Source organism: Pempheris klunzingeri, chromosome 7, assembly GCF_042242105.1.
Source record: "Pempheris klunzingeri isolate RE-2024b chromosome 7, fPemKlu1.hap1, whole genome shotgun sequence".
In the NCBI taxonomy this organism is placed as follows: domain Eukaryota; kingdom Metazoa; phylum Chordata; class Actinopteri; order Acropomatiformes; family Pempheridae; genus Pempheris; species Pempheris klunzingeri.
In genome coordinates, this window is record NC_092018.1 from 18,363,727 (window position 1) to 18,383,392 (window position 19,666).

At 41.0% G+C, this 19,666-nt stretch overlaps 1 protein-coding gene across 2 annotated transcripts; it reads left to right on the forward strand.

Moving 5' to 3' along the window:
- Window positions 1–261: 261 nt before the first annotated feature.
- On the forward strand, window positions 262–19,628 carry LOC139203895 (ceramide transfer protein-like). 2 transcript variants are annotated; one of them, XM_070833797.1, is made up of 18 exons: window positions 262–398; window positions 604–738; window positions 3,278–3,394; window positions 10,080–10,187; window positions 10,454–10,592; window positions 11,224–11,307; window positions 11,500–11,657; window positions 13,652–13,744; window positions 13,912–13,998; window positions 14,236–14,328; window positions 14,736–14,813; window positions 15,591–15,686; window positions 15,922–16,054; window positions 16,149–16,219; window positions 16,325–16,453; window positions 16,700–16,829; window positions 17,657–17,794; window positions 17,917–19,628. In XM_070833797.1, exons 1-17 carry the CDS (start codon window positions 309–311, stop codon window positions 17,782–17,784), a joined length of 1,869 nt encoding a protein of 622 aa, XP_070689898.1. In that variant the 5' UTR covers window positions 262–308; the 3' UTR covers window positions 17,785–17,794; window positions 17,917–19,628. The 2 variants fall into 2 exon arrangements, with proteins under 2 accessions (XP_070689898.1, XP_070689897.1); XM_070833796.1 differs by lacking the exon at window positions 14,736–14,813.
- The last annotated feature ends 38 nt before the right edge of the window (window positions 19,629–19,666 follow it).

The following is a 19,666-nucleotide window of genomic DNA, read 5'->3' on the forward strand; positions in this document are numbered from 1 at the left end:
ATTGGTATTCGACGTCAGTTTCAAAACAAAGCCCGCAAAAGCGAGAAGTTGAGTTTCAGCTGTCACCTCCACAGGAGCCCGCTGGGAGACGAGCTAGCTGGGTCCGAGTCTGTACGATAAAATAGGCGATAAAGCTGATGCTTCATAACGTTACACTCAGTTAATGCCTCAGTAACGCTGATGTGAAAGCTAACAGTAAGTTAAAGAAGCTGTCAGCAGGTTTCTTTGAATTTATAACGAAACCAGCAGCTCGTCGAGCTTCTGTCGATAAAATTAGGTTAAAGTTTTCCCCTGAAGCTCGGATTTAAATGTCCGAAAAGAGTTCATCGTCCGGTTCAGATGAGGATGTGGACCCGGAATCCGGGCAGCCTGTGGAGCTCGGAGGCGTCTTAAGCAAGGTAACTTTGATTTGAACCTGTTTGAGTTGATCACAATGTTTTATGGTGCAGGAAAACTTCTATCTCAGGTGTCTTGTTAACACAGTACTAGTCTGAAAGCCAGGTGAGCATCACTAATGAGCAGGAAAAACAGAAATATACATAATTTAGGTGGAGGATCTGTGGGTTGCTCAGTGCCTCTAACTGTACCTTCACGTGTTTACAGTGGACAAACTACATCCACGGATGGCAGGACCGGTGGGTCGTGCTGAAAAACAATACTTTGAGCTACTACAAGTCCGAGGATGAACGGGAATATGGCTGCAGGGGCTCTCTGTGCCTCAGCAAGGCTGTCATCACGGTGAGTATTTACATAATATCTGCTGTCCCTTGCACAGATAGAAAGCAGTGTGAGCTCAGCACCTGTTTCACATAGTGAGGGCTCATAAGATGGGCGACCATGAAAGGACTCATTTTCTGCATCAGTGCTCGTGGTGTAGGGTTACCTCTCTAGCAGGTATCAGTGTTTTGATCCCGTCCTCCCCTGCCATTTAGCATAGAGTTGAACTTTAATTCCTTCAATCCATGCTCCTCAAAGATAGACAGGTAAACATTAACTGGTTATTAGGCTGTTACTAAGATCACAGGTAGGGTAATGGACTGTATTTTAGCAGACCAAAGCATTCTTGCTCCAGCAGTAATTTGAGAACACGCTCGTGCCTCTTGCTCCATGGCAGTTATTGCACAGGCTACTTGAAATCGGTGCTTTCTATGATTAAAACGTAAGTTTTCGCCGCATACTATAGAGATTAGCCTTGTATTCTCCCTGTGCAGGCCTCCCGTTGGTGAGATAAGTTGAAATCCCACACCCTGGTTAAATATTCACTGCACACCAAGTACAGAGGCCAAGCTAGTGCTTCACTGTGATTTGTGCTATTAGATTGTGCTGCTCAAAACTGGATTGAAACAACAAACATGAGAGGTTAAAGTGGGTGAACCTGAATGAGAGTGGTCATTTGAGAGAGCATCACACCAATTCCTGTGTTTGTGGAGACCTAAATGTGTCTGCCCAAGACATTAAGAGTGTTTAGTAATTCTGTTATAGGCTAACTAAGCATGCACACAGCTTTATTACATATGCTCATTAATAATTAAGGTAGTGTAGTAACCCACTCAGCCTCTTCTCACTGCCTCTCCCTTCTTCCAAAATATCCAAAGCCAGTGCTGTCTAAGGAAAAGGTGGTAGGAGGACTCAGGAATGCAGAAACAAGGGCCTGCCTCTCTTCTTGCCTGACATCAGTCTGCCACACGCTGTGTATCTGCAGACGCACACCACCCTGAACTCGTACAGAGCCAACATGTGCAGGAAATGTCGCTGTCTGAAAATTCCTATTGTAGGCCATGATCCAATATCAAAACCTCACATTAGTTCATGCTCTTGTCTATGATTTGGTGTTTTCTAGTCAGTTATAGATTTTTGTACGGAGAAAATTCATATGAATAATAGTAAATACTTATTGTGCTAATTATTAGTTTAAATGAGATACAAATATGTATTCCCACGCACTTGTTTAAAGAGATTTTAGATTTTTTTTTTGTGAACTATGACCGTCAGTGTTTGAATGATAACCTCCTCTTTCCTAACACCTTGTATTGGATGCCACAGTCCTATTAGCAGAAAAAAGCCGATGCAGCATGGATGTTCAGTAGTGCTTACGCAAGGGGAAGGAGATTGTTTCTGGCGGAAAGAAAGAGGTATAAACTGGATTGTAAAGCGGGGGTTTATGGGCCGTATCTGATACAGCACAGTAAGATAGACTGGATTTCTATAACCAGAAATGGCTACATGGCTGGATGCACTCAAGGTTACCATTGCATACCCCTTCTTATAGTGAAATTCTGAAACTGTGGGGCACTTTTACACTTTTACACCTGTCACTTTTGTTCTTAGTTTGTTGATGGCTGTAATAGAAAGCATTTAAGGGTCAGAGAAAACCACTCACCCCTGTCAGCAGATATGCAATGTGTGAAATGCAGAATTAGTGGTAAAGTCTAAAGACAGTGTTGTGTAAAGTTGACAGTTCCTGCTCAGAGTTGTATGTATGTTGCTGAGTGTATGTTGTCAGTGGCAGCAAATAAGCGAGCACATGAGCGTCATTCAGCAAATCTAATTAAACTTGGGCAACATGAGGTTATGTCAGCTGACAGAGCAGCTGTAGCCTTGGTGCTACTGAGGAGAAAAACAGGAAAGAGATTCAAGTCAACTGTGTCTTATTTCATATTAGGAACCTTTGCAGAGCAGATCTCTCCTCAGCCGAGTGCAGTGGTCAAATTCCAATCTCAGAGGAAACAGGGCAATTCTTTGGCGCACGTGTTTGGATGCCTTAGGCGGTCAGTATTTGGAGCTGGGTGGGGTGCATTGTAGAACGGGGGAGTGAAATAGTTGAAAGATTTGGCCCAGTAGTAGAAGGAAAGGTTATGATGACTCAGGTTGAGACGAAAGCATGCTGAAATAATCTGCCTTTTTTTTTTTTTTTTTTTTTGCACAGCTCTGCTGCTGTCGTTTAGGGTTGCGTCTGCAGACAGAAGACATCAGTTTCTAATTAAAATTCCTGTTTATTGTGTGGCAGAGGCTTTGACTGATGGAATCCATGTGTGTCCAGAATGTATCACTGCTAGCCAACTAGTGTCATAAACAGACAGAAGACTGTTGAGACATTATAGTAGGATTTCTGCTCTGATTCCTACGGGATTTTGTTGAACTAGGGAAAATGCTAGATTGAGTTTCTGTATTTTTGGTATTCAAGTACAGATATTTAGTTTCAGTGACAGTATTTCAGGACATGATTTATGCATCATGCCTACTAACTATTCATGAGCTCTTTCCTCTCTCTGTGCAGCCTCATGAGTTTGACGAGTGTCGTTTTGACATCAGCGTGAACGACAGTGTTTGGTACCTCAGAGCTGAAGATCCCAAGCACAGACTGCAGTGGATTGAGTCGATAGAGCTGCACAAGGTGAGTGGAATCGTTTTTTCTTTCTCCAAAATTGATTTTTTTAACTTTCTTGTTGTTGTTGTTGTTTTTTTTACATATCGGTTGGCTTGACATAAAGGTATAAATGGTAATTTTGCTACCTGCAATCGAATCAGCTGCATTATTTTGATAGATTGATGCTACATAATACTCCAGATGCTCAGTGTGCCTGAAGCCTAAATCACCCTGTTGTGCTAAAGGATTTTTTTTGATTTGTTCGGTGTTTGTGAAGAATCTGAACAAACCATATTCTCTGTAAGAAACTTTATATTGTGTCAGTTCCTTAAGCCATAATAAATATTTGATTCTTTTTTGGCTCGCCTAATCACCCACTGAAAACATTATTTATTCATTTTGCTACATTATTCACTTTCATTTTCCAGGTGTTTAGGTTCAATTTTGGGTCAGGCTGTTTTTTAGGGCGCACAGGGAGATATCTGTTTTGTTCTGTGAGCTGGGTGTGGCAGGGCTGGGATTCGGACACAGACATGCACACACAGCCCTTCCCCCTGGGAATGTGAGGAATCTGAGGAGTGAAGTGTTGAAGTGGGGGTATCCCCTGTCAACAGATACCAGGCAGCTGCAGTCTAATTAATGATGCATGGCTTCTTATAGTAAATAAGTGGGTAAAAAAATTTGTCGTCATAGCTTACCAGAGAAGTTCTGTGCATCATACAATACGTTGATCTGTCCAAACCTTGATGATACACCCAGCTATAATCACTGAATTTATAGTTTAGTTTGTAGTTTAGTTTTATTTTGTTTTAATTTACTTTTATAGTGTTCAAAATACACTATAGACAGCACATGAACGTACATAATATTCAGTGTTTATTCTGTGACTTGCAAGTCTTTATTGTGTGTTATCCAGGTCTTACGATGAAACGTCTGTGTGAGATAGTGAGGAACAAATGTATGTTACCAGTTCACAAGATCTGAATTATGTCATTTTTGCATTTACCACATAAAAACACTAGTTGGGAGACCACCGTAAATGCACCACCTTTGGCAAAAATAATCACTGTTCTGTGAATTCTCACTTGGCCTGATTCTCCAGTGACATGGTGCTGTCATGGTTTTGTTAGTGCTGCTGGGTGTTGGCATGTCAATTGAGTGTGAGTGACCGCTGGTCTGTAGCCCATTAACGACGGTGTGTGAGTATTTCAGGGTTATGTCTGGATTTTGACCTACAGTAACCTCAGAAAGTCTTACCCAGCACTACCTGCAACATTGCTAAGAGTGAGTTGTCTGCACTGCTCCCAACTGGGCATAGAAAGACTTGCATCATGCAATGTTCACCACTTGCATTCTGGTTTCAAATTTTTGAGATAGCACCTTAGAGGGCATGAACCAGCCACTTTCTTACACCAACATCATACTTAGCTCAAGCTGAGTTTGTGCCAGTATCCAACAACTCTAATTGTGCTTTAATATGGGCCAAATAAATCACATTTACAGCTTTTAAATGGCTTTTATAAGCCACTTTGCAAAGACAAACAACTACAATTTGCATATTCATATTACCAAATTAGGCGCTTACAATCCAGGGGAAAGAAAGCCGTTTTTGTACAAGTCCTTTTGGGCTTTTATGTGTGGGTGTGTTTGTGTTGGTGGTGGAAAAAGTCGTGTGAAATGTAGGGACACTAAGTGCAGCTCTTGATGAATAATGCATCTTTCTAGTCGCCCGTTCTCACAGCAACAAAAATCAAGAGGGACACAAAACTCTCGATCACACTGATAAGTCTCTTCCATTCTGTCAAATTCAGAGGGGTGATATGGGAGCGAATGGGGAAAACCCCTGTATTTATTTGTAGTTTTTCCACCACCTCCTTGGGCTGTTCGTTGGCACAGTCTGAACTTTATTGGCCCAGGTCAGACCTCACAAGGTAATATCAGCAAATCAGCATAAGAAAGGATAAATGGAGAGCCAGGTAGATAGAAGTAAAGCACAAGAACCAGACAAATATTGTTCCATGCCTCCCACTCTCTGCCTCTCAGTCGCTCTCTCTCTCTTTCTCCCTCTCCCTCTGTTATAATGAAGAGTCGGCTGCTTCACTCGCCCACCCATTCGGTACTTTATTGGGTATAGTGGTTTATCATACAGACAGCCTTCGTCTCTCTTTAATGCATGCAGACATGCACTCTTCATTTTTATCCCCCTCTCGCTCTGTCTCTTTCATGCAAACACACACAGTCACGGTTGCTTGCTCAGTGACGGATGCCGGACGTAAAGATGGACAAGATGAAAAGGTTTCACATATCAGGGTGTGTGGTCTGTTGATATATGTGCGCAGCCAGAGCGGAGCGTATGTACGTGTGTGCCTCTGAGTCCATGTGTGTGCCTGCGGAAGAGCTGACTGAAAGCAGACCAGCTTCGCTCCGCCGAGGAATAACAAGACTCATCCTTTTAGCTAAGTCTGCCTCTTCTGCTTCATGGAGCATCCAGTGCGTGCCTCTCCTCTGACTACAACGGCGCAAATGACTGTTTGCTCTTCCTCCTTTCCCTCTCTTAGAGCTGCTTTCTTTTACTTGATGAGCTAAGCTAAGCCTGTGTGGCGTTTCTTCTCCACCTCCTTCTCCTCCCTTTTGTTCCTCAGTGAGGTGTGTCCAGGGAAACAGGAATACTGGATTTAAGCCTCTGAATTGTCAGAACAGTGGGAGTGCTGGGGGAGCGCCTGGGCCATGTTGGGGCCAGAAAACCGCCGGGACTGCAGCAGTGTCCTGCTCTGCCTTGGGTGTTGGAATGGCCGAATGGTGGGCTTATAGCATGTTGTCATGCTGCTTGCTGCTGTCACTCAGCACTGAAATCTTTAATTAGTATGCCAGTGTTATGTCATGAATGAATAATAAATACAACACATTTTTGCTCTTACCCATACATTGTATAAATTAGTATTTTCTACTTGCATGCTTACAGTTTTTCACATAAGTAGCACTGATGGACTAACTTTAGTATTGAACTATACTGCATGCTAGTCATTGTAAGAGATCACTCAGTATTTTTGTAGAAGTTAAGCTTATGCTACTTGGCTGTTTGTTGGACTGCCAACATTTTTAATGTGATGTGAATGTCCAAGCAAGTACTCAGTGGTTGCAATGGCCAGTTACTGCACACTAATCACCATCACAAAGCTGCGGGCACAAGATGCCATTTCATATGTACGAGTGGGTGTTTAGTTTGCATGGCTGTGTGTTGTGCAGCTTGCCAGGTGCATCAAGATGGAAGTCTCTGGATTTGTCCCTGACTAGTCAAAATATTTCATTTGTGCTTTGCTTTGCCTCTTGTTCAGACTAAAGTAGCAATATGCTAATAATGATTTCAGCAATCTGTGCAACATGTCGGCAGGATTAAAATCAGATCCTATTGCGAATGTGTCGTAAGAACAGCTTTTAGTCCGTCACCTTTTGGCCAAATGTGTATTTACCCATGTAACTATCCAACTGTCATACTCAGCTGTTGTCTCAGCAAATATAGGCTGTCAAAAGGTCAACATGAAGTTAACAGTAAAGCAATTTGTGTGTTTGTATAAGGGCTTTGCATGTTGATTGTAGTAACACTGAAGATGATATAGCTTAAATCATTTGTGCATTAAGAAAGCAATCAAGAAATGAAATCCCTACTGCGCTATAGATATCAAAACTGGAAGCCTTTAGGGCTCTAAATTGAAATAATAATGTAAACTCGAAAGTGGCAGTGTAATTCCACAACAGCGTTATCATTTTCCACATACGTATGTGTTATTTGAGCAAACATGAAAATGCTTTGAAAATTAAAATGAAATATAAACAATTTAGCGTGACTTTCCATTTATGCATGTAACATATAAGTCACAGTTCTAAATATATAAGTTAAAATGCAGTTTTCCATTAATATGAAAATGAAATTGGCATTTACACATTTAATTTAAGACTTAACTTGCTGTGCAGTGGGCAGTATTCAAATGCGATAAGCCAAACAGTGCATTTACATTTTTAAAAAAATTTACCAATGCTCTCTTGGTGACAGAATGAAAATGAAAATGCAATATATCAGTCCTCTCATCAGGGCGGGTCTTCATTTAGGATTTCAACCATCCCGTAGGCGGGACACCAAAGGCTACTTACCAGAACCTGACTTCTGTGCTCATTGCGTGACGGTGGTCTGTAGAGCCGCTAGTCCAAGAAGCTGTTACTACCCCCGCTTCCACTTCTAGTATAGTAGGTAGAACTTGTACATTTTAATGAGTACTATGTACAAATATTTGTCTAAAGACCCTCTAGTGGATGTGCTAAATGTCTTCCATTCATCCATTCATCCATCCATCCATCCATCCATCCATTATCTATACTGCTTATCCATCAGGGTCATGGAGGAGCTGGAGCCAATCCCAGCTGACCCACCAGTGGCACAAAATAAAATTTGCACAATGCAGCATCCCTGCTGGAAAAATAGATAGGGAAACAATGAAACAAATTCATAAACATTATCTATAAACCTTGGTTTATTAATGAACCTGACTGTCACACTGCGGTGTCACGGTATTCCTCATTTTCAAATTGTTAGAAGATTACATTTTAATTTGAATTAAGTATTGTTTGCATAAATAGACAGGCATTAAGGTTACATTGTTTATATTGTATTTTAATTTTGCAATCTAAAATTACAGTAGTATTTTAATATTGTCCACTGTACAGCAGGGAATGAAAACTAAATGTCAAACAGCTTTTCCATTTTCATTTTAATGAATTAAGTATGTGAAAATGCAAATTGGATTACTGCATTTTTACTCAAATAAAAATACATATGTGGAAAATTACAATGCAATTGTGGAGTTATATTTTCACATCTTATGTTTAACCTATCCTTTTATTGTAGTCGCCTATAGGCTTCCATACAAAACATCAGTATTGAGCTGTCAGGGGTGCCTCAGTGCAGCTATGCAGCTGTCAACAGTCACTGACTCATGCAGCTCTGCCACTTAGAGTTACTGTTTGTTTTTTTAGTCTGTTGCAGATTCTGTTGTTGACACAAACCAGTACTGTACTGAACTGACAAGTTCGATACTTGCAGCTACATATGCTCGTATGCATATGTGTAGTTACAAAATCAAACTTCATTGCAATGAAGACAGACTGTTTTTTTTTTAAATCAGCCACAGGTTATCTGTAATAATACCATAAGCCCCATTTCAGGTTAGTTTTATCCCTAGAGTTTATATATACTTTAATTCTTATATTATTGATTTAACTTTTGTTGATCAGTGCTTGTGTTATTTTCATGCCTTTTATGTCTTTGTATGAATATACCATAGATGTTTAAAACATTTTGTACAATTTCTGCTAATACCAGCTGGTTTTATACTGCTCTGGTTGTGGTGCTGTTGATTGTTTATTTCTTGCTAATGGAATGATTTAACATTTATTTCTGAGTACATTTTTTGTAAATTTACTGTATGTAAACCTGCATCATGGGCAGAAAATGTGTTACTTAGAATTATCAAATGCTTACGTGTCACTGGTATGAATGTGGACATACTTGACCCTTTTAAAAGCAGACTTTATTTTCTGTTGGCCTGGTCTTGAACAGTCTGCTCACTATATGTCAAATCTCTCAGTCCGTCACTCTGTTTGTTTGTGCGATCTTAAAGCAGAGGAATGTATGTGTGCTCTCTCTCTCTCGAGTTTGTCACCTGACTCCCTCTTCAGTTTGCTCACTGTTCTTAGAAAATACCTCTGCATGCAAGTTGGCGAACAGGAACTTGTTAATTGTTGAATATGTGAAACATAATCTTAATTAAATAATCAAAAGTAAAATTACACACCCAGGGCATGACTAAACCTCACCAAATAATTTTAGACTCCTAAAACATAACACCAGAGTCCTGATTCATATGATAAACAATTTCAGACTTTAGCCAGTCACACCACCTCCTTATTACTGTTCCTACTGATTGAGTAAGCATTAGTCTCGTACAAATGAATTTGTTTGGGACCAATGCTGAGTTATAAATTTGCTGTCTCTCTCTAATGTAGTGGATAATGGCTAACAGCTGCATGTGGGATAAACAAGAATATTTTACTTTGGTGGGGTTGGCTGGGTGTGCATGCACGATGTATAATAACATTCTGTCGCTTTGCTGAGTTAGCAGTCCAGTCATAAGTTGGCCGTTTAATGGAACAAATACAATCAGTGCCACTCCCTAATGCTTGGCCATACAGTAGATCTGTTTTATAATGCCATGTGAGGCCGAACACTGCATGTCCTAAAAGGTAATCAGGTCTTTCCTTCAGAAAGTCGCAATAAAAAAAAACCAATAGCCATCCAATAATAGGTTTAATGATTAATTTAATTTCAATATACTTTATTTTCCACTGTTCCGCTCTAGTGGCTTGGTTTATGCATGCGTCTGTTAGTCAGCCAACAGACTGCTTGTCTGTGTAGGTGGAATTCCTGCTCTGGTCGAGCTCAGCATTACTCAGTGCTGCTGACTGCTAGAACTGATCTCTCCCTCTCTGTTTCTGTCTAGGTTTTATGTACTGCAGACTTTCTTATGATATTGTTTGCTTAATGTGTATGTGCACTTACTGATCTTATCTTCCCTTCTCTTTACTTCTCCTTTCTTATCTTCCATATCATACTCTCTCCTTCCCTTATTCTCTCTCTTCGATCCCTCCCTCTGGATTTCAGGCCGAGTCTGGTTATGGTTCAGAAACCAGTCTCAGGCGTCATGGTTCCATGTTGTCTCTCACCTCCGCAGCCAGTGCCTTGTCTGCCACATCCACATCCTCCTTCAAGGTAAAACATGGTCACCGGACAACCCGCACGAACCTCTCTGAAGTATTAGCACATTTAAGCTATAGTCAAATACACAAAAGCGTTATCTGAAAATATCAGCTAAAGGCTAGATGTGTGGTAATTACATTTGTCATTTGTGAGTGTCAGGTGCTTTGTGCTTACTTTTTATTATGAACTTTCTTTGAGGTAAAAAGAAAGAGCGGACATGAATGTTTTCCCCGACAGCCTTCGATTCTATCTCTTTACTTCTATTCCTTTCTGCTCAGAAGGGGCACAGGTTGCGTGAGAAGCTAGCAGAAATGGAAACCTTCCGGGACATTCTTTGCAGACAAGTGGACACCCTGCAGAAATACTTTGACTCCTGTGCTGATGCTGTCTCCAAAGATGAATTTCAGAGAGACAGAGGTAACCCGTGGCATAAAAACACTGTAACGGAGCTTGTCTGTAGCGCCAGAGATTTAGTTTAAACAGGTTTAAAGGTGCTCTGATTTTCAGAGCTCTGTGGACACTGTAAATGGCAAGGAGGAATAAGTCTTGATGTTCACAAGCAAAGCAAAGAATTTACGGATAGGAGTTTTTTTTACTTGGTTCAAGCAGTATGAGAGATGACGGGGAGTGGTCGGTAAAACTCATTGAGAAGGGAAACAAAAATCAATATCCTCTCACAGGGCACTTTGTGGGTTGTTAAGTCTCGGTGGCAGAATCTGCAATCTTCAAAAGCACTTTCATATTGAATTTACTCTCTTGCATAGGTTCAATGAAAATGCAGTTTGGTCAGAATTATGCTTCTTTTTTTTTTTTTTTTTACTAGAAACTTATGAGTCGTCAAAAATTGTCCAACTAAGAAAAAGTAGCAACCAGCTCCGGTTAACTCAGATGGTATAAATGACCGCTATTTCTGTTGGAACAGGTATAAAAATGTTCATCTATATTCTGTTTAATGTCCATGTTAAGGTATTTATAATGTGTTTTAAAATTTGGTTAACTGGACAGAGAGTAGATAGATCTGAGGCTGCCGTTGTTTTTTCACCAATAGTAGAGGAGGACGAAGATGAGTTTCCTACCACCACAAGACCTGATGGAGAATGTAATCACAACAACAATGGAAGCAAAGAGAAACGTGAGTACTAGCGAATGCTGTCCGACCATTCGTTGCTTTAGTCGAGAATGTCTGTGTTAAAAAATACATTTTGGTTGCGTAGCTTTTTAACAACGAATTCACTTAAAATCTGAAAAGCTAGGATGTCCATTTTTAGTCCAACTTTGAGGCAACTATCACACTTAGTTAATTCTTTGTTTCTGTCTGTGCCAGTGTTTCCCCCTGCCAGTCCCAAAGGTATGAATGGGATAGACTTCAAAGGTGAGGCAATTACCTTCAAGGCCACCACAGCGGGCATCCTCTCTACCTTGTCTCACTGCATCGAACTGATGGTCAAACGAGAGGACAGCTGGCAGAAGAGACTGGACAAGGTACGGTCTCGCACTCTCCACACAGTGATTGAAAGAAATGTCACGTGAATAAGTGTCATGTGAATAATACGCATTTCCTGAGTGGGCGTGTCAACAGCAGCCGCTGCTGCGAAAGCGTCACAGACTGAGGAGCTAATTGTTGCCTTGTCTTTAAGGAGTCGGTTATTGTGACCAATAGTTTGGTGTTTTTGGGCTCTGTTCTTCATTTGATGAGGTTGTGGTGCAACACTCATCTGTCCAAATGTCTATCCATGTTTGTAGTGTTTGATAACAGCCAGCTATTCATGTTGACAGTGATGTTGATAGCAAATCAAGTGCGAAAAATGTACTGTGGTTGTTTTGGATAAGCTAGCAGTTGAGTTGAGTGCCGCTGAGATTTGCATGTAAAACTCACTAGCTGTGTTAAATAATGAATATGTAATACCTGTATGAATGAACAGGTTAGACAAGCCTGGATTCTTTGGGATGCAGCTTAGATTTGCTTTGGTTAGTCCTTATTCCTAAACTCTCCCTCGGATGTGGAACGGTTGATATGGGTATGCGTCTTTTGGTGCCGTCTCAAAATATTTTCTGTGGGAAATGTTACAGCACCTTAATGGAAGGTGCCTTTAGCAAGAATTTCGCAACATGGCCCCTTGTTCAACTGCCAGGTGTAACTGTAAAGCAAAAGGGGAATGTATGTGTGCTTAGTCAGCTTTAGAAATAGGAGTCCTCAAATTCTACACACTGAAAAGCTGTCATTTCAATTGGATGTAGCTATACCAGCTGGTTTCATAAACCAGCTATATCAAAACATAAAACGTTATAAAACAATAAACACATCAATTTCAATACAGCCAGAGACTTGCTTATCAGAAGCACAAATGCCCTTGTTGCCCATAATGACCTTTGACCCTTTTGTTTGCTCTGTTTTTATCAGAGGGATTGAATTTCCCAAAATACTCATACTCGCTTATTACGCTTGTTCATTGATTTTGCTTTATCCGGGCAGTGCAAAGAGTGGTCTGTGGCTCTAAAGGTATGCTCATGCTCACATCCTGATCAGTTCGGCTGATCTTGTCAAACCAGTTTCTTTTTGTGTTTGTGTGTGTGTGTGATTGTGTGTGTGATTGTGTGTGTGTGTGTGAGTGTGTGAGTAAAGGCATGCTGCCCAACCCTAAAGCTGGGAAGTGCTTACGGTTAGACAGCTCGAATGAAACTGCCTCAATCTTATCTGTCTTTGGTGAAGTACGGTTGGTTAAGTTTAGCTGTCGATGTGGAGTAAGGAAATAGAAATAGTTACAGAGCACAACGAAAGGAACAAGACACACCTGCTCAGACTCGTACAGAGAGCGGATTAGAAAAATGACTGCTCGGACTTCATGGTTTAATTTGTGGAAGCCTTCATTACAAAGAGGGACAGAGCTGCTGAAACACCAGACACAGAGATGGATACCTCTACAGACCTGCAGCCATTTCTTTACAGTAGGTGTAAAGTGAAGTGCTCACACATTGCCGTCAACAGGATCACCTCCTGTTTATTTTGTGCCAACTGTACATGTCTCCACCTCCCTGTATACTTTGTCTGGCTTCCTTTGTGTCTTTCTGTCTGGTTTCCCTCCATTTAAGTATATATCGACGGCACACTTTGTTGTTTTATATTAAAGTATACTATTTTAGACTGGTTTGATAGGCTTTTGTGTTCATGGTAATGGACGGGGAAAACAGTAAATCCAACCTCTCCTATTCTGCAGTGTATTGTATTTATTTCCCTCTGGCAGCAAATGAGACATTAGGTAAAACCTGTTTGAGTGTTCACACGTAGCTGAATGATACGGTGCGTTTGGTGGCATGTAGACCTTTATTTTCTCCCAGTTTTTTTTATCAGCTGTAATCTGATCAAAGCATTGGGTGGAGATGTTTTCTCACAGATGGGTGTTTCTATTTACTTGCTGACACTATTTTGTTTAATACAGATGCACTAACAACACTACACTGCTCCCTTGTTTGTTCAGGAGCTAGAGAAGAGGAGGAGGGTGGAAGATGCCTACAAGTCTGCTATGAATGAACTGAAGAAAAAGTCACACTACGGAGGGCCAGACTACGAGGCAAGATAACATTTAATAAAATAAATGAATTAGAAGGAGCTAGATAAACCATAGCAGGATTTCTTGACTTTGTTCCACGTCTCCCAGCATGTACATTTTAGCACTCAGGGCTGTTCTCACAGGATTCTTCTTTATCACACATTGCTGACAACATTTGCTTTCCACAGGAGGGGCCCAACAGTCTGATCAATGAGGACGAGTTCTTCGATGCAGTGGAAGCTGCGCTGGACAGACAGGACAAGATAGAGGAGCAGGTGTGATGAAGATCCAAATGTATAAAACAATGACACATCGAGTCTAGAAGACACACTGAATGTGTTTCGGAGACAGATACAGGCAGACAAAGATGAGGAAGGGAGGAACAAGAAAGGTTCAAACAAAGCAAAGTGAACCAAAGCACAGTTGCATACATTACACAGAGACATGTTGCCTTTTTCTCTAGTATATTCTTAGTGTTCTCTCTTGATAAACTCCTACTCTCTGTCCCTCAGTGCCAGTCAGAGAAGGTCAGGATACCTCGACTAACTCCGGTTCCTCCTGGAGACGCCTACTCCACCATCGGTACCCACCGATTTGCCACCAAGGTGCTCAACACAATCATTTTCACCTTAATGTCCATCTTACTTCCATCCTACTTTGGTCTAATTTAAGGTTGCGGGTTGCTGCTCTTTGTAAAGGTCTCATCATTCCTGTCTTAAGCCTAGTCAGGTTACAACCAGTGTGACCTGTCTATATAGCTCTGCAACTACAGTTCGTCTGCTGACACTTTAATAACGTCTTCTCACCACGTGTTCTTGCTTCACCTTAATCTGTTCACACAGATTCGGTTTGTGCTTATTGCAATCATGTGATTGCATGATCTTGCATAACATCTCCATATGAAATGCTACTTGTGCAGGTCGTGATTGTGTCCTCTGGGCTGCTGCAGTGGTGCTGCTTTCTGTTTTGCTCCTTATTCCTCTCTCTTTCAATCTCCCTCTCTGCTGTACAGCCCCATAGCCATTCGTCTTCCCTGTCCTCCGTTGAGCTAGTCAGTGCTTCCGATGACATTCACAGATTCAGCGCTCAGGTACTGTATTTGGTGAACAGCAGGCAGCTGTATCTGCAGGGGTTTGCAAATGCCTGCTGCTTTCCACTGCAGGCAGAGGAAGCATGAGTGGAGAGCATGAAAATGTCAACTAACTATTCTCTCCAGGAACATTTTCTGTGCTTTGGGTAGTATGTTATAGTTGGTTTTAACTCCAAAGTCTTCATAGCAATAATGTGATGCTTTATGACCAAAAAACTGGACAAAACGCCTAAATTCCTGGAATGACGGACATGTTGTCTTCATCACATAATAGTTGTCCTCATACCACTGAAAAAGGAAAATAGGTCTGATGCTGCATGACTAGTGAAACCTCTTCATTTCCTTTCCTTGCATCACCTCCACAACATGAGCAGGCATGGATCCAGACTGGCTATTCACTGTGTTTTTAATGCATTGTTGGGATGTTGAATAACAACCCCCAAGCAGGGTCAATCATTTCATATTTGTTTAGTTACCTGCTCAGTGGCTAATGTATTTTCTTAAGGAATTCCTAAGAATCTTTGGAGGGAAATATTTTCTCTGTTTGCCTCCTATGATGTTATCAAAACCTCTATAAAACAAAAAAACACCAGCACACGTTACTAGGTGCGTTGATTTCTCAACTCCATTAATCATTAAACTTGAGTATAGCATCCCTAATGCATGCTTCTTCTCCCTAAACCACGTCCTGTTTCAAAGCATGTCCTCAAATGCAAAGGTAAAAAGCAGCGAAAGACTCTCTAACATGATAATTTAATCAATACCCGTGTCTCTCAGGTGGAGGAGATGGTACAGAATCATATGACTTACTCACTTCAGGACGTAGGCGGAGATGCCAACTGGCAGCTGGTAATAGAAGAAGGAGAGATGAAGGTGAGCAAAGAGGAGAGAAGCTGCTTATGAATCATGTCCCTTGATTGCTAGCTGTCGGTATTTCAATCAAAAATCCACTGTGGTTGCAATAGAAACACTGATAGATCTGCAGTCTTCAAAGTTAGAGAGAGAATTAAGAGGATTCTTCCAGATTATTTTGTGACGAGGCTGTGAGTATGTTTATAGCACTGTGTTGACTCTCCGTTTGTTCTTTCTCACGCTTTACACCTGACAGGTGTACAGGAGAGAAGTAGAGGAGAACGGTATTGTGCTGGATCCCCTCAAAGCTACACATTCTGTGAAGGGGGTGACGGGACATGAGGTCTGCCACTACTTCTGGGACACAGCTGTCCGAATGGACTGGGAGAGTAAGTTCACCATGTCAGGAGTGACCACCGCATGAACACAGTCTGATTTTCTCTGTTTTGATGTCATGACCTGATTGAACTCTGCTTCCTTCAGCCACCATTGAAAATTTCAACGTTGTGGAAACCCTCTCTGATAATGCCGTCATTGTTTACCAGACGCACAAGGTAAGTTGACTTCCCGGTGGTTTGAGGCCTTGCTGATATGTATTCAGTAATATTCTGCTTATTATTACTTTGATTTCCAACTGAATGCCTCCAATTGTGTTTCAGAGAGTGTGGCCTGCCTCTCAGAGAGACGTGCTCTATCTGTCAGCCATCAGGAAGATCTTGGCTACGAACGAAAATGATCCTGACACATGGCTAGTCTGCAACTTTTCTGTGGACCACGACAAAGCCCTTGTAAGATTACTGAACCACACTAGTTATTATATATTTTATACATAGTTTTTATTTGTTCATTTTAGTGACATTTTGCTGATGTTATTAGACACCCAAGTGCTGTGGCTATTTGATGCATTTGAATTATTACAGCCCCCTATTATATGCCCCTTTTTATGAATACATTCAAGAAAGAACAGTTTTTGACCTCTTAACCTCACTCACTCTGTCAAATTGTTTGCATTTACATTTCTGTTTTACTTTCAGCCCACAAACCGGTGCGTTCGTGCCAAAATCAATGTTGCTATGATCTGCCAAACGCTGGTTAGCCCACCAGAAGGTGATAAAGAGATCAGCAGAGACAACATTCTTTGTAAGATCACCTACGTTGCCAATGGTACGTGCCTTTCTTGCCTAAAGAGTTTTTTTGCTCAGCACCCAACAGAACACTCTGTCGTCATCAGTTTAATAAAAATCAGAACCCACTGTAAATGCCGGAAAGTGTGTTAAGCTGTGGTCAATTTGGATCAAACCGTTATTTGTGGTCTACATATAGTCTGTACTAATACAAGTAAAATTAAATTTAGTTAAAGAAAGCATTAATGATATTACTTAACACTGACTGCAGGCTAATGTATCGGCGGACTGGTAAAGGTACATCCATCCAAAAAGTCCACATCAGCCTAAATACACAGTTTGTGATTGTTTATTTGAGGCTGCGCATATGTATTTAGTTGGCTGGATGGTTATGTTGACATATTTACATGTGAGCAACTGTTTTAACCATCAAGAAATAGTGTGTATTATTATGCCTATGAGCTTAAATCAGCCAGCCGATATTTCTTCAAATTGATCTTTTTAAAGCTGGCAGCTGACACAAGAGCTAGACAGTCTGTGTTTGTGTGTTTGAAAGGTCAGTCCAGACTTGGATAGCTTTTCCCCCCTCCCTTAACTTCCTGTAGATGAGGAGATTGTGACATAAAGCAGCGCTGCAGAAGGAATCCTGAGTCAATTTATTGTTAGGGAAGCCAGGCAGGTCATGGGTAGTTCATTTGAAAAAAAACAAAAAAAAAACAAGCTTCACATCCTCGCCTGTCACTAGAGGGCGCCCTAGACCGCTGCCTCTATGTTTTGCCTGTACACTGTGGGTTTGTGACCAGTAATTCTATCACAAGTTTGTACGCACACACAGTCTCCTGATAGTTTCCCTATGTGTGACTGCAGTGAACCCGGGAGGCTGGGCTCCAGCCTCAGTCCTCAGAGCCGTGGCCAAGAGAGAGTATCCCAAGTTCCTCAAACGCTTCACTTCCTACGTCCAGGAGAAAACCTCTGGGAACCCCATTCTCTTCTGAACACAAAGAGGTAGTCAGGATCTTGTGTCACAGCTTTGAAAGCAGCTGTACTGATGGGTACAATATTCCTTTTCACGTTATTTCACTTTTGTGTAATTTCTGGGTGCTGACGTTTGATCGTCCTCGTTTCAGGCTTGCGGAGGGCCATGGTTGCCACCAGACAGACTACAATGTTCAATGTTGAACGGGCTCTCGATGACTACACGACCCATTCATCCATCAGTTAGAATGCGTTTTCAAACCACTACATGCAGGACACCATATCAACCAGGATGTCATGCAGGACACCTGTTTGTAGAAGAGACTGGTTTTATGGCTTTAATCCATCGGTAGTTATCATCCCAACCCCATTGTAATGGCTTAACACCATCTGTTGGTCATGGGTACATTTGTATGTAAAGTTAAGAGTTTCTTAAGTGGTTTTTGAATTGTTGTTGATGATTATTTGCTTTTTTTGTAAATTGTTTTGTACATTTCTTATGATTACATACTTCTTGACTTTCTTGGGTTTGCTTTACTCGCTAGTATTACAGCTACTTGTGTTGCTGCTGCTAAAGTAACTACCATGAGGGAGGGAAGCTATAAGATATTGACAGGAAAAGCATTGATGAGGTTTGGTAGAGTATCTCCTCTGTCCTGCCTTCTCCTGTCCCTCTTGTGATGACTCTCTTGTTTGATGGGGGGTCAGAGCCTAAAGCTTTGAAATCTTTATATTTTTAGATTGTTATAAAGTAGCTTTCAGAGAGCACCATAGACACAATGTATTGTACAGAGAAAACAGAATAAGTTTTCAGTTAGTTTACCAATGTGAGAAATGTGAATTGACTGTTAAACACTTGAATTTGATGACAGCAATGGGCTAAGGAAACCTGATGTGGGAGATCATGAGCATTTGCTGAGTCTAATTAACTCATGTGGGACAATATTTTTGACGCTGTTGAAGCAGAGTTGGTAATCAGTGATTGGATATCTATGATGTAGTTGACCGTGGTCTGTAGATGCTAGGCTGCAGCCTGTGTATCTGTCTTTAACCTACATTGTAATGCATGGTTTCTGACAGATATTTGAAAATGGCCAGCCACAGTGTCTGATATAGAGATTCCTCTCTTTCATTGAGAGATGAGTGGATACATTTTGTACATCTTAAGTTTGCTTTTCACCATTTTCGGTCCCTGATGATACAGCAAAAAATGTGTTTCAATTCACAAGTGTCAGGTTTGTAAATTAGTCCTGCTGCTATTTTGCAGGTAACGTTGTAAAAAGTTGAGTAAAATATCATCTACACCCTACACTGTTATACTGTAACATTACATTTCACACGCCACACTACAGTGCAGTGGCCTCCTGCCCTTTGACTGATTAACTACCCCCAGAATGCCTTAGACACCAGGATGAATCCTAAACTCCTGGTTATCTCTACTGTACAGCCACCAGATGTGCATTTATCAACAATTAAATGAAGCGGGGGGGAGGGAAAGTCAGCATTTCACGTCATCTTACCTCAAGATTTAAATTTACACTATGTTGTGCTTGATGCCATCAAAAGTTGGGAGTTTCTGCAATGAGTTCATCTGTATGGTTGAAAATTCACCATCAGATTTTTTTTGGTCTAAGGGGTCAGAGGTGAGGAAGGAGCAGGACAGCTGTTCTGCTGATGATTACAAGAGCTAGATCCATTAGCAATGTCAGCTGAAGAATGCATTTAGTGTTTTTAATTTTGATATTTTGTCAGTAATCTACACTCTTTGTATATTTCTAAGTTGTACATCAGAAGTGTTATTATTTGCACTAAATGTAATGCAATTTGACAATGTTCTGTAAATTAAAATTGTTACACAACAGAAGCAGTGAGGTGTACTGTTTTAGTGGCACTACTTTGAAG